The sequence below is a fragment of the Anomalospiza imberbis genome, chromosome 11, assembly GCF_031753505.1.
Source record: "Anomalospiza imberbis isolate Cuckoo-Finch-1a 21T00152 chromosome 11, ASM3175350v1, whole genome shotgun sequence".
In the NCBI taxonomy this organism is placed as follows: domain Eukaryota; kingdom Metazoa; phylum Chordata; class Aves; order Passeriformes; family Viduidae; genus Anomalospiza; species Anomalospiza imberbis.
In genome coordinates this window covers 7,692,905-7,707,741 of record NC_089691.1, presented here as the reverse complement: position 1 = coordinate 7,707,741, position 14,837 = coordinate 7,692,905, and the positions used below count along the sequence as shown (strand labels likewise).

Sequence of the window (14,837 nt, the reverse complement as noted above, 5' to 3'; positions counted from 1 at the left end):
TCACAGTGAAACAAGAAAAAGCAAGCAAAGGTTGTTCCTGTAAGTAAAAAACTTTCTCAAGGGGACTGCCTAGACTGCCCAAAATTGCTGTGGTGAACCTTATTTGTATTTACTTCCATTGCTTCATCCTTTTCACAGTGTCAGTGGAGCAATGGAGAAACCTCTCAAACAGAAGCAGCATCCAAATAAACTCCTTGTCACAAATCTTCACATCCTGAGCACCCTGCAGCTCCCAGACCAGCTGCTCCTGAGCTTGTTACTGTCCCACCACCAGAGAAAACAGGAACTGTGGCACAGCTCTCCTCTCCTCTCAGGCAAGCCAACATACATTAATGACCATGAGAGGAGGAATGCTTGGTCTTAGAGCTGGGGTAGCCCAAAATGTAACAAAAGACAAAATGATCAAAACCATATCAAAACATATCAAATTGCAAAACAATGTTTGCTTATTATTTTTAAAAAGGTGCAACATTTAGAGGAAAAAGCATCATAAGACCCAGAAAAAAACAAGTTTAGTAACTTCCTTGACATGACTTTCCCCTGCTGTAGCTCCGCATGTCTGTAAAACAACTCACACCTGGAACTACGGATCTGAACCTTGAACAGTGAGCTATGAGGAATTTGAACTGTAAATCCATTTTAGCTCATTTTCATTCTCAACCTTCCTTACATATGACAACAAATGTATGAGGTTATGACAACAAATATATATAAAATGTGTGATTCAAGGTAAGTAGCAGAAAAACAGGTCTTCTGCACCATGACCATCACTGTGAATAGGTTTAGTTAACCCTGACTAAAACCTCATGCCCACACCACACCACCTGCAAAGGCAGACTCATGCAAGCTGTGAGCTTATACTCAGTCTGCCAGAGATTTAACAAACTGAGTTTCACAGGGAATAAATTTTGCTGAGATCAAGAAATCTTTGAGAATGCAAAGCATTTCCTACCAGCAGGCATGAGAAAGCAGACCTGATTTTTCACTTCATCAACAAAATCCACACAGATAAGACCTTGTTAAATACCACTTTAAGAATGCAAACTTCATTAACCATGAAATTAATATCACCACAGAATGCAAAACTGCACCCTGTGTGTCTGTACAAATCAGCTCCTTACAGATTTAATTATAAAACACCAGTCAGAAGACATTCACTACGCACTTTAGAGTAAAACACCAGTCTAGCTAACAGCCTAGAAGTTCATCCTAATTAAACACAGCTTCAGAGTTCCTAGATAATTTATCATTTTAATAGTTTACAAATGTCAACATAACTTATCCTTTTTCCTAAACATTTCACAATGTGAATGACATGTGTAATTATACTTAGAACAATCTTATTATGTGGCCTACAACTACATCCAGCCATCAGCTGAGTAATAAGAAAAGGTAACACTTTCTGAGCCAGCAAGACAAAGTAGGGCATCAGACCTAATGAAGAGAGACCTAGAGATTGCAGATTATTTCTCTATACCGGTGCCTTATTCTCCTTGTCTTAACTTTTACTGGCATGGTGTTTCAAGGATAGTCAGTGACACTAAAATATTAATGACCTGATATGATCAGGACATGAGGACCAATAAAGGGCTATTACAATGTATGGCAACTAAGAATTGTACATCTTGAAAGCAGCCCAACCGTATTATTACATGCTTTTGTACAGCACGAAATTTGTCAGCAAGATGCGCCTTTTTCTGGAAAGTTCACAATGGACAGAATTTATTCCACAGAGATGCTTCATATGTTAAAGAGTAATACAATATTAGCATGGCAAAAGAAAGTTATTTACTTTGCTAATTCAGCCAGGGTTGGATTTCTTTTTTCTGCTACAGCTCGTAGTGCATCCCTCCTATTTGTCTCAAACACGGCTGAGGATGTCACAGAGGCACTGGAAGGGCTGATGATGTATTTAAAACAAACAAGCAGCAGCAATGCTACATGGCTGCAAGCGATACCTCACCATCTGGGGATAAAGAAACACTGGATCATTGTAAGGCACAATTTACTTGGCCCTGACCAAAGTGACCTCACGAGCTTTTCCAAGACCTGCAGCTACAAGCAGACACTTAACCTACACAACAACAGCTACTGCAGTGCCCTGCGATACCGATGGTCACTGATTGCCGTGGAATGGGCCCGAAGGAGGACGAGAGTAACACACATTTCTGCTACCATCACCCCATGCTGCTTCCTGCGAGGCCCGCAGCCAGACGGGAGGGAGCTGCCCCGGGCCTGGCTGCCAGGCGGCCGAAGCCGCCGCGGACCGCGGCTCCGGGCGAGCGGCGCTCCTCCGCAGCTGCAGCGCGGCCGCAGCCCCGGCCGCCCGGCCAGGGGGAGGCTCGGCCCCGGCCCCGGGAGCTCTCCAGGGTCCTGCCCCGACCCCGCCAGCCGCGAGTCCCGCTGCTCCCCGGCGAGCTTCTGTCACTTCCTACTTTTTCAAAATGCTCTCCCAAACCTCGCCTTTTAGCACAGGGCAACAGCACATCTTACTAGTGCTGCTTCGCCTGCAGAGGGACTCAGCCCCGCTGCAGCGGTAGCCCAGAGCGCTCCTCAAACTCATTCCCAGCACACCTTGCAATGCCAGTTCTGCATTTTCCCGGAGAGCCGCCAGGAGCTTGCCGCTGTGAGAGCTCTAGGAGAATGGATAAAGCGCGTTTTGCATCGTGCCCGCGGTGTGCAAGCACGATGCTGTTCGTATTTTCACAGCTAGGAAAGCTCCCATTTGTGATCTGCCACTTTTGTACGAGACAAGTTTTAATACAAAAAGGACCCTGCTGAGGGATCCTCGGGAATTCATGTCAACATGAACTGCACCACTCAGAGCAAATACATTCAAGGATGCAGTATTAGCAAGTCAGAATAATATAAAATATGTTCAAGAAATGATTTGATTAATAAAGCTAGCAGGCCACTGCCCAGCATCTCAGGAAATGCCATGCATAATAAACTAGTTGCTGTTACTCAGCGGTCTGTATTCTACTGCTATCAAATTTTCATATTTTCTAAGCCTGCTCAAGCAGAAAGAAAATTGCTATAGAAAACAACTAAATCATATGGTTTAGACCTTTTATATCCAATAGCTTATTTTATGCTTTTTTGTTAAAGGCAACTGGAATTACCTTTAATTCCTTCTCCCCAGAACATTATTCCCATAAAATTACTCCTTTACCTTCATGTAAATATGAAATAATTCCTCTGAAAAGCACATTTTTGCTAAGGCATTTCAAATTCTACTCAATTACCTACTAAGATAGCTTATTATGTGAAAAAGAATTCCTCCTCCTTGGACAGCTTTTTAAGTGGGAAAACCTTGCTGTAAAGTTCACTGGCATTAAGGATATAGTTTTTAAGGTATTTCCTTTAATGAACTGTAAGCAAAGAGAGCACTTTACAATATGTATAGTATCTTTTATTGGAATGGTTTCTTTTTGTTTCATCTGTATCTCAACAGCACACCCACCTACTCAGCTATTCACTGCACCTGAGCCCAATCATCCCACTTTGGAAACCCTTCTCAGCCCGAGTACAGACACAAACTGTAACAAGCCATAAAAAGGGAACAGGCTCCCACACTCTGGTCTCCTTCAGGGCGTATTTGTATTTTCCTCACAGACAGACACAAACCTTCTACCTGCAGAGAACCAACTGACTCCTCTATTTCAATAATTCATCATACAAGTCACATCTGATTCCTCAGCCATTCCTAAGTAGCCCAAAACAAACACTGCCACACTCTGATGAGGTACCAATCTTCTGGCAAACAAGCTTAGTAAATAAACTGCTTTAAACAGTTTGTTAGACAGGGTAAGGGGATGGGCAGTGGGTTTTTGCCCATGCCTTTCCCAGGTTCGTGTAATAAAAATGGAGTTATTTAAACCTACATCTAACGTCACACATGTATGAGAATACTGTGCTATCATCCCTCTCTTATCATTCACTACCAATGAAAGCCCAACCACAGAATGCTCAGAAGGTGCTTGTAATTACAGACACATGGTATTATACTCAAGTATTTAAAACCTGCTTTGTGGCATCAGGAAATAAACACAAATATTGCACTAAGGAACCTCAAACACCTAAGAAGCAAAGCCATAATTCTAAATCAAGATCCTGTGAAATAAGATACAAATATGATAGCAGCAAACTTTGAAAAAATATTATCTTTGCCTTAGTGACCTGTAGCATAAACATGCATTTCTTCCATCAAGGGAAACTCATTAAGACTTCCTGTTATGAAATGGCTTGGCTTAAATAAACCAGGGTGAAAAAACAAATCCATATGTAAGGCAGGAGAGACAAGAACAAAAGCAAGCAATACACTTAAAACCACCAGGCTAATGGGTTTGAGAGTTAGTGGCCAGAGAACAAGAGGGCTGCAAGCAGACTTGCCAAAATGAGGTGTTCTTTCATCAGTTAGTTCCCTTGGATAGGGAGTTAGAGCCTGTGGTCAGAAGAGACCCAACAGAAGTTGTCACACCCAACTCCAGTTCAGCTTTTCCTGTACTGGAACCTCTGCAGCATCTGAGTGAAACTGTTTCACACATCTTCAGCCTCACAGCTGAGCAGTAAAATTAATTCACAGTACTTAAACACAACACAGGTGGGCTCTGATAATATTAAGCAAATTCACTACTGGTTCAGACATCAGAAAAGGACCTCCCTGCACATGCTTCACATCAAGAACAGCAGGGTACAGTTTGGAATCAGGAGTGGATTTGTGTGGCCTTAACTTACAAAAATAAAAACCACATGCAAACTTTGACTGTTTTAAAGGGAGCTAGGGAAGCTCCCATATAAACTCTAAAGAGATGATCACTAGAAGCACCTTCCACAAGAAAAAGGTTAGGGAGTTGTGACAGGTTATATCTGAATCTGGAAAAACCTAGAACAAAGTCATTAATTTAAATGGTAAGGTAGGGTGAGTGGGTGAAACTGATCCTCATTCCCAGTGTGTCAGAACAGGGAGTCAAGAGCGACAAGGAAAAGGAAACCTAGGAATTAATGTCAAATGAACATTTTGTCAGCTCAAAGTGAGAAATTCACCATTCCTGTCAGTTCTTGGTTGTGCCCGTTCAGTAGAGAGGGAACACACAAGGTAGGCTGATAATGAGGCTGGGGTGAAAGCCTTTCCTACCGGCATCAGAAGACAGACACAGCAGGGCAGCTCCCACACTCCCCCTGGCAGAGAGCCACCACATTTTCCACACACTAAAAACCTCATACTTAACACATTTCAGCCCTTCAAATATGAAGTTTGAATGATGTCATTGGCAGGTCAGCTGACAGCACAGCTTTACAGCAACTGAACAGGGGCATGAACAAAAAGGTGGCACACTGGAGTGTCAGATCTTAAATAATTTTGCATTCAGAACAGTCATTCAGTTCTTTGTAGATGAACATCCAGCAGTGAGGCACAGAAAAGGTCCTTCTTCTCTTACAGCTTACATTTAAAAATATTTTCTTTTTTCCACTGAATGCAAGCATGGTAAAATTTATCTAGAAAAGGGCACATCTGGGTCAGCCTTTGATTTAGCCACTTACCAAAATTTCTTATTCTTTACATGTCAAATTGAATATTTTTCAAAGGAAGACAGTTTCTGTGCATAAAGAGCAATTGTGCAATGTATCTCTGGTGCCATTACTTTAATTTCTTTTACTACAGAGGGTTCAGTACCATTAATCACAACTGAAGTATTAGAACATCTCCTTCTAGTGCTTCCTTAAAAAAAAAGAAACAAAAAGACAAGTGACTTCCTCCTTATTAAATTTAAATACCAGACAGCCATGGGTAAGGCAAGAGCTGGAGAAATGATACAGCTGCACACAGAGAATTACTGCTGTTCCAAAGGGGCCTGACTGCAGTCACAAATCTCAAGCAGCCTCTGCCTACAGCCACCTGTTTCTCCCTCTGTGCCAGAGCCTCTCTTGTGCCAGACAGCTACAGGACCAGAGCTACTCCAGCTTAAACGCAATCCAGTTCTGTGATGCAGCTCCAGCAGCTCTGTCACCCCTCCTGCCCCAGCAGCCTGGGGCAGGAACAGCTGTGTGGGTGCCCAGATGTTTGCTGAGGTCATGCTCTCCCTCCATTCTCAGCCACAAGTTCCTGCCTTTCTGTCACATCTTACCTGTCACAAAAAGTCCTGTTTGTTGAGGAAACCTTAAAGGGTTTGGAACAACACATATTGTAACTTTTGTATGTGACATAAAAAGGTGTCCTGGGGTGACTTTATGATGCTAGTGAATAGAAACATTCAGAAAAAGCTACCAGACAAACAGAATTTTTGCACAGCACAGCCCCTAACAGAGAGAGAGCTGCTCTTGTACCAGTGTAACAGGCCCATGTGGTGTCACCAACTTCTCCTGCTCAGGGAGAGGCACAAAATACTGTGGAGGAGAACATGGCTGGCAAAGCTGGGACAAACAAACCCATGCATGTTTTTAAATATATGCACTTTTAAGAATGATAAGTTGCTATGTTTTTGCTCTAGTCTGCTTTGGACACAGACTCCTTTCTCACCAGTACACTGGCTGCCTTCCACTCCCTTCTGCCACAACTGCATCAACAGTCTCCTCCCAGTTCATGGTTTAGCAGTACCTAACCCGAGTCAGAACGTGCAGGCAACAACAAGGTTTACATTTTTCTACTCCCTACTTTTTATATTCACTTTTTCATGTGAAAAAGTCCAGTGTTACTGTAATATGCATAACACTTAGTCCAGTGTTACTGTAATATGCATAAAGATACTATTTCCAGAAAAAAAGATACCACCCTGACAAGTAACACCTGTAGTTCATCTTTTGATGTTCAATCCATAAAAATTACCTATTTGTATCCCTTAAATCTAAAACCAACACTGGGTACTCATCACCTTCTTACACAGAGGTACTTCTGTTTGGAAACTGCTAAAACTTCTAATTATGAGGCTGCTGTCAATGACCAAATGCTACACTGCTGATTACTGCTTCCCTTCAGCCACAGGATGACAGCTACACACATAACTTTTAGAAGAGCAATGTAATTGTTAATAGCAACTGAGACACCAAGGCATGCAAACATAACGTGTTTGCAAATGTCTGAGTTAACCATAATAGTATGACAGCAGCATGAAAAGGCATCAGTGCAATTCTAATGTAAACAGGATCTCAGTCTTTAGATCAAGCTATAAAACAAGTCCCTGATGTTCTCTTTTTCCTCTCCCACTTTTTGCCACCAGCAAGGTCACAGTCAGCTGAGTAATGACACTGGGCTTCTTTCCCACTCCTCTACCCAAAGGATAGTAACTAGACCACGGGATAAAGATAAACCCACCAGAATTGTTTCACGTTGTCGTGACTCCCTCACCACAGGGCTGGAGCCACCAAAGACCTTCCTTGCCTTTCCACCACAATCCAAGAGCAGCGTAAGGAGTGCTGCCCATCAGCGGAGCTCTGCCAGCGGCCACACAGCCCTCGGGCTGCTCCAGCTCCCAGGAATGGCCCTCCAAGGAAGCGAGGCACGATCGAAACAAGAGTGACTTTGCTGCTGCTGACATGACAGGCTAGGTGCACCTGCAGTAAAACTGATCAGCCAAACCCGTGACTTGTGTACATCCCGAACTCGAGGGCTCCGCACACACCGCCTCCTCCTGCTGGCAGAATTCCAAGCAGAACACACACCCACCCGATAAATTCTACCAGCACGGAGAGGAGCATTCGGAAGGCAAGTTTACGAAAGCGAAAGGCCATGAGCCACCGCCCCCGAGGCCTCCCCGCACGGCCCCGCTCCAGCTCACCCGGCACCCACAAAGCGCCGCCGGCGGCTGCGCCCCCCGAGGCCGCCGCGGCCCTTCCGAGCCCTCCCCGGCCGGGAGCCCGGGACAGCCCGGCCCTTCCCGGGACGGCCTCGGGGCAGCGCGGCCGCGGCACCGCTACCGAGCCCGACCCGTCCTCGGGCCGCCCGCCCGCTCCCCGCCAGGCCGGAGGCCGCGGCCCCGCCACTCACGCATCAGGGTGCTGAAGGCCACGACGCCCAGGAGCCCCTGCAGGAAGATGCCGAATCTGTCCATGAGGGCGCCGTTCTCGCAGCCGCGGTCCCCGGGCCCCGGCGCCCCGGCGGGCCGCGGCGTGCCGGCGGTGAGGCCGAGGCTGCCGTTGGGCGGCGGCGCCCCCATGGCGAGGCCCGGCCGGCGCCCTCAGCGGCGCATGGCGGCCGCGCCGGCCCCGCTCCTGCGCCGCCTGCCCGCCCCTGCCCGCCCCTGCCCGCCCCGCCGCGTCACCGCCCCGCCCCTCGGCCCGCCCGGCCCTCAGCGCTCCGCCCGCGACACGGCCGGCGACCGGCCCCCGGGTCCCCGGGAGCAGGGGCTTCAGCTGAGGAGCACGGCAGAGGAGTGCCCGGTGCTGCGGGCAGCTGCCAAACGCGGTCCGGCTCCAGCATCCACACACGGTCCGGCTCCAGCATCCACACACGGTCCGGCTCCAGCATCCACCCCCTTTTCTAAACCGCACCGCAGCCCCGAGGAAGCCCCGGCTAAGAGCCACAGCACCGGAGGCTTTGCTTAGCCCAGACCGCGCAGGGTCAGGCAAGGCTGCTATCACCCTGGCAAGAGGAAAGTATGACCTGGGTTCTTTAGCAAAAATCCTTTGTAAAGGGCAACTCCCGGCCCAATGGATGAAACAAAACATGTCAGCACTTTCATCTGGAAAACTGAAACTGGACCTGTAGGCCAGTGAGCCTCGACTGGCCCCATTGTGCTGTACTCCTCTTCATCCTCACCAGCCAGAACTGCATCGAGTTTAGGCTCTTATTTTTAGTGCGGGATCAACCCAGGTCATGTTGCATTGTATTGCTTTCTTACACAATTTCTTTAATTTCTCTAAATAATTTAAAATCCCTGACTAAATATGAATTCACTTATAAATATGACCCAGAAAGCACATGCTTAACTCTATCAGAAAGCAAAGCCAAGCACATGAATCAGTAGTTCTTTAAATAACATTTGTTGTGTCTACATCGCAGACCTACCTACGTGACTGTCCTTCCCGGCAGGTGATGCCAAACAGTATTGGCACATGACAGTGATTTTTATGATTTTTAGGCTGTGTCATAAATGTCTGGAAGTTGCAGCTAGAAAAAATGCTCTCAGCTCTCTGACCTAGAAAGCACACAGCCAAAATGCTCTGTCCAGTGCCTCTGGCCCCAGGTCAACACTCTGCTGCTCTGAGCTGCCAAAAGCAAGAGCTCAGGAAAGCAAAGAGTTACCTAACAGAAAAGACACGGACCGAAGCAGGTTGCTTTTTCCCTCCCTTGCACACAGTGGTAACAGCCATCAAGCACTGCATTTGCAACCTGGGCTTGACCTATTTGCTTGTGGCCCAGGGTGGTTTTTTTAGCTTTCACAGCTGCTGCTGAACATGAGAAATCCCACACACGTACCTGACCTTAACCCCAGTACTGGTTAAAGATTTACCTAATGCTATTTACACATAAAACCTATGTTTCAGACATGAATCTGGAAACATAACTCAAAGGGCTTATGCCTTGTGTTACTTCCATGCTTTAAACCAGATCATACCCCCAAAATGCCTCGTCAAAGGTTTCTTCTCATCATGACTCCTATAAGCCCTTCTGAAACCTGTGACAGACAAACCACGGCCTCCTGCTATGTACTATTCACAAGCCTTCAGATTTCTCTCAAGCAGACAGTGCTCTGTGAAGGCAAGTAGAAGATTTATGTTAAATCCTACGTATTTATAGAGGTCTAAAGACAGTGTTAAGCAAATCAGTTTCATCCCACTCCTATGCATTTTCTGCACCCAGTGTAAAAATCAGCTCAAGGTAACTGAAGTGCAGCCAAGAAACAAGTGCTGAGTACAATCTGTTGGAATGCCAAGTAAGGAGACAAGAACTTTGCAAGACAAAGTCTTCTGAAACATCTCATGTTATTCAGAGGAAGCAAAACCAGCCTGTTTCAAAATTTCAGCTTGCTGGGGTAGCACTAACCTTTACAAAACCATCCAGGAGCTGCAGCACCTGCAAGGTTTGCAGTGGATTGCATCAAGCAGCTTCCAAGGTTCGAAGAAGGCAATAAAAGAAAATTAATCCAATTTGTAGGTCCTGTCCTCAGCTCCTGTACATTATCTGGATTCAGCATCCTGTGAAAGAAACCCTGTTACCTTAGAAGAAGCTTTGATAAAGAGGACTCCTGCATTTGAGGGAACTGAATAAACCCAATCAAGCTCTTCAACATGAAGCCTCTCCAAATGGTATTTATGTGACTTGCATTTACCTTTTATGCAAGCAATGGAACATGCCAGATAACTTCCACAGTTTTCCAAGATGGAAAATTGCTCATGGTCAGCAGCAGTATTTATGATATTAATACCAAAGCCATTAGTAACAGTTTAAGTATCTTTTTTAATTTTCTTACAACCACTTAAAACTGTCATATAACACAAACTTTTGTACACTATTTACAGACAAAACAAGTAAAATATCCATCCAAAATATTTTTTAAAAAATCCTCTGATTAAATTGTTACACCTGCTCAAACAATGGTGGGACTTAATAGGCATATTTTCTTGTGCATGTTTCTCTTCCATGTAGTACTTCAGTCTCACTGCATATATATTTTTTTCTTTTAAAAGATAAAGAAAGGTAAAACAAGCAGAAGGGACACAACACAATATGCATTTAAATCTTTGTTTAAGAACAAGCAGCTAATTAAAAAAGGCAAAATACAGGAAAAGTGCATCAGTTCCAATGAGTTAGTATAAGAAAGAGGCCCACAGGTGTGGAGCTGGCACCCTTTTGGGTAGAGATTCCTAGAAGACCTCTGATTGTCTATAGAGATTATTTTAAATTTATTTTAAACAGAAATTACAAAAAAAAAAATTAAAAAGGAGAGGAGAAACATGACACCTCCAGATCTTTTGTTTCTTTTGCCATGAGGTTTCTTGGAAACTGGTGCTCAACAACTTTCTGAGTGGGTGAGAATTCCTTTGTGCCCAGAGCCCAGTATTGACCCCGTGCTATGAGCTGTCCCCGAGCTCCAGGGCTGCTCCCCCAGGTCTGTGCCAGGCCAGGGGTGCCATTGTTTGTGCTAAGTCACTCAGACCCACTGCCTTGGGACTTTGTCAGCACAAGATCTGCTCGCTTGCATGGCTTAAAGCTGAGCCCAACACTGCTGGCTGGGCACCTGAACAGAGCAACTTTGTCTTCTTATCCATCAAAAGTCCACTTGCATGTCTGGTGCATTTCAGAAAAGATACCATGCTGAGGAAGCTACAAATGACCATGGAGACAAAGTGTCACTAACCTTAACTCATTTTCGTTGTGTTTCATACAGATTGGTATTTTGGTTTTACAACAATAAAGGAGGCTTGCTGTCTCTGGTGTTCCCAAGTCCCATTGCAATCCTTCACCCAAAAGGCTGCCTTTGAAAACAAGGCTACATGCATGTTTGGGGAAGGGCAGCAGCACTCTGAAACAAGGGGTCAGCACACAATCCCTTGGAAGGGGAGCCTTCATCCTACATCAGAAGTCTCCTGACTGAGCCTATGTCTTTGTGCTTCGTTACTTTTAGGTAATCTGAGCTCACAGTAGGCAGTAACACGGCTGACACTTTGTGACAGAACTTGTTAAGGAGTAGCTTTGTACAGGATCATATTTTTGGCTTTCTGGTAAGGCTACTTCATCTAGTAACAACAGATTTGGTCCAAAGGTATCCAGTCTCCAAATCGAGCTCGATAGTTTTGAAGCCTATTCCATTACATTCAAAAAATCTCACAAGCCACTGGGCTTTCTGCTAAGGAAGTACCAAGGCTTGTACTTCATGCAGAAGAATGGAGCGCTCAGTCCAATTGACTGTAAATATATTTACACTTCTGTGGACCTAGCAGCTAAATACTCCTTCCCTCCTTTAAAGCATCACTGGAATAAAGAACAAACACTAGCAAATCCTAAAACAACAAAATACTGCTAAAAGTTGTGACAGAGAATGTAATCTTTAAAACCGCTCCCAAACTCTGTATGTACTGTTTCCATTAACCCCAGGAGAGACTGCAAACACTCCTGGAGTTCTATACAATACAGAAATTAATCTGCCTTTTATTTCATTCCTCAAAGAGGAACTTTCAGAAATGTTCAGAGATAGGAAAAAAGTAGTCTTCATTCACCAATATCAGTGCTGTACCTGTCCTCTCCTGGAAAGAGTGCTTTCAGTTTAGGATGGACCGCAGCTGCTTGTGCTTTGGGAATAATTCTACCACATTAAACCTCCATGGCATTTTTGGAGGTCAAATACTTCTCGGTTACAGAATCCTTGAGTTGGTGCAGAAAGCACAAAACAGTGACCCAACAAAATCCTCCTGCCTAAAAAGGCTAAGCTTAGCACAGTCAAAGTGGCACTACCAGGTTTCTAAAGCTACAATGTGCAAACCCAAAACTGCACAATGCATATGAAAATATGACAAGCAAGAACACAAACCCTCAGTGGACCAAGCCAATGGTAAACTCCTGTTACCATTAACAGTACACGAGGCTCAGTGGAGAGTTCATTTTCTTTTGGGACATCAATGCCTTTCTCCTGGACTCCAGCTTTGTTGTACTGTATGGCGAATTATGTGCTAGAGGACAGCACAAACCCCTGAACCCTAAATTACTGCAGTCCCAGTGATTTCTGATGGTGAAACAATGCTGTCACCCAAATCCAAGATTCAGCCACCAGCTACACAAAATCCAGTTTTGAAGAAACAGAGTGACTAAAGCAGCACGTGAGCTCATTTCAAGTCATACTGGCGTAAGATGAACAAGTGCAGTTGTGTCATCTGCCATGCACAGAGAAAGAGGAACTTGAAACAGAGTCAAGTAGAAACACCATCCATCAAGATAAAGCCCCAATTATCCCTTTTAAATCCAGCAATAAAACAGAGTGCATTTTTTTTCCAGGAAACAGAGTGTACAGTACCCGTGTGCAGCATAAAAACATTTCACAAATAATGAAAACATCCCTTTTGAAAATCTCAACAAAAATAGATCCCATTGGGACCAGACTGTCAGTGCCTCCCAAAACAAGGCAGAAAAATCCAGCCTATAAAACATGCCAAAGGTGACCAGTAAGTATCCCACTAACGGCTGAAACTGCTGACTGCTTTATTTACTTAGAAAAGGAAGTATGACATTTGTATTTAAAACCCCTGGCACCATGTTAACAGGTCCACTAAATGACACGTTCAGCTCTGTTCTCTCCTGACAACTACTTAAAAAGATATCTATCTGTCCATGGGGAAAGGTGGAAGCAATATCTCTTGGCTACGCAGGTCAATCCTGCCAGGCATCAGGACAACAGAACTCTGGGCATTCTACTACACTGACCCAAAAAGCATCATCTTTCAGCCCAGAAGTTCTCCACTGGTCCAAATTCTCAAGACAAGATACTGACAGCAAAGCAGCAGTGTTTCTTTAGAAATTTTTTCAAGCCTAATGGCTTAAGAATGAGTTTGTCCTAAGGGACTGGAGTACAAGCAAATGATCTAAGCCTAATATGAAGAGCCAAAACATCCATTTATTGGCCACATATCTGGTGTAAGGAGGAAAAAGGGACACTTTGATTTCAATTTAATTGTCTTCACACTCTGCTTACAATGTGGGAGAAAAATTGTCCTAGCTACACACTGCCCTCTGTCAGGAATATTCAGCTAATAAATAATCTGACATTTACATTTTGATTCTGGAATGAAAAAAAAATCTGATTTTAATAATTGTGTGATTAGTTCTTCCTTGGCTAGGCAGTTACTCTAAGGGGCAAAAGCAACCACCCCCAGTCACTGAGCTCTGCTTAGTCCCAGCTGTTTTCACTGGAGGCAGCAACCCCTCAACACCAAAGTGGCAGGTAAAGTGCCAGCTCGGGCTGTGCCAACACAGCCCACAGACCACATCCTTGCTGAATCCTGCAGCTCACAGCTTTGGAATGGCCAATCACACTGGGCCTAAGGGACACTCCAGTCATTCCCTTTGACCAGAGTAATCCCTGTTCATCAGAACCCAGTAACTGCATCTTTCCTAAACCCATTCCTGCAGCAAGCACCTTCCTAACTCACACACATTAGTAGTTCAGGGGCTTTCTGCAGAGAAGGATTTGAACAGGACATAAAGGAGCAGAGCTGCACACATCCAGCTCCTGCCTGTGCTCCTCCAAACACTCTGAGAATAGGCAGAGTGAAGGAATGCAAGCCAGCTGAAACTCAGCACTTATTTTATGCAGATCTTGAGCCTGATGTGAGTTTCCCCACACCTTTAATGGAAAGTAACGTAAGCCCTGTTACTCCAAGTGTAAAGCACTGGCCTACAGCAAGTGGCTGATTGGGTTTTATTACCATGGAAAATTAAAATCAGCAGTTCATCCTACTGTGAGTCTACTGATGGAACTAAGATGTCCCACTGGTCCTTTTCCTTTTCTGTAATAAAAGCACACAAATCCCTTTGTGCCAACCCACCAAATTTTCATCAAGTCTGATCCTGAGCATCTGTAGATAGTTAAAAATACAAAGTCAAACTCGTAAGAGTTTCCAGAATGCAAACACTGGCAGAGCTATGTTGCAGTCCTCTATTGATTGCAGTTTCCTCAGTGTATTCTCTAAATAGATGTTCAGGTAGCAAAGCAAAAGTCTGCTGACAGGCTCTAGGTACATGGCCCAATTGTTTGCTAGAAGAAAAAGGAAATAACTTCATACAGTAAAGAAAAAAAAATCTGAAACCCCAAATATAGAAAATGCAGAGGCACTTTCTCTTTCCTTCCTTATGTCCTACAGCCTGCCTCTAAGAGAAGTGCAAAATAATTCAGTTTTCTGACATCTGA

General features: G+C 44.6%; 1 protein-coding gene and 1 long non-coding RNA gene across 2 annotated transcripts in view; one reads left to right on the top strand and one right to left on the bottom strand.

Moving 5' to 3' along the window:
• Window positions 1-8,222, bottom strand: part of STIMATE (STIM activating enhancer) — a 34,286-nt gene extending 26,064 nt beyond the window's left edge. Inside the window, exon 1 of the mRNA XM_068201661.1 lies at window positions 7,985-8,222. Coding sequence (XP_068057762.1) covers window positions 7,985-8,153 — 169 coding nt within the window. The 5' untranslated portion in view covers window positions 8,154-8,222. The remainder of the gene's footprint in view (window positions 1-7,984) is intronic.
• A 439-nt stretch (window positions 8,223-8,661) lies between these two features.
• LOC137480555 (uncharacterized) lies at window positions 8,662-13,235 on the top strand. Its single transcript, XR_011002967.1, has 2 exons — window positions 8,662-11,019; window positions 11,065-13,235. It is a non-coding gene; the product is annotated as an uncharacterized lncRNA (long non-coding RNA).
• Window positions 13,236-14,837: the final 1,602 nt, after the last annotated feature.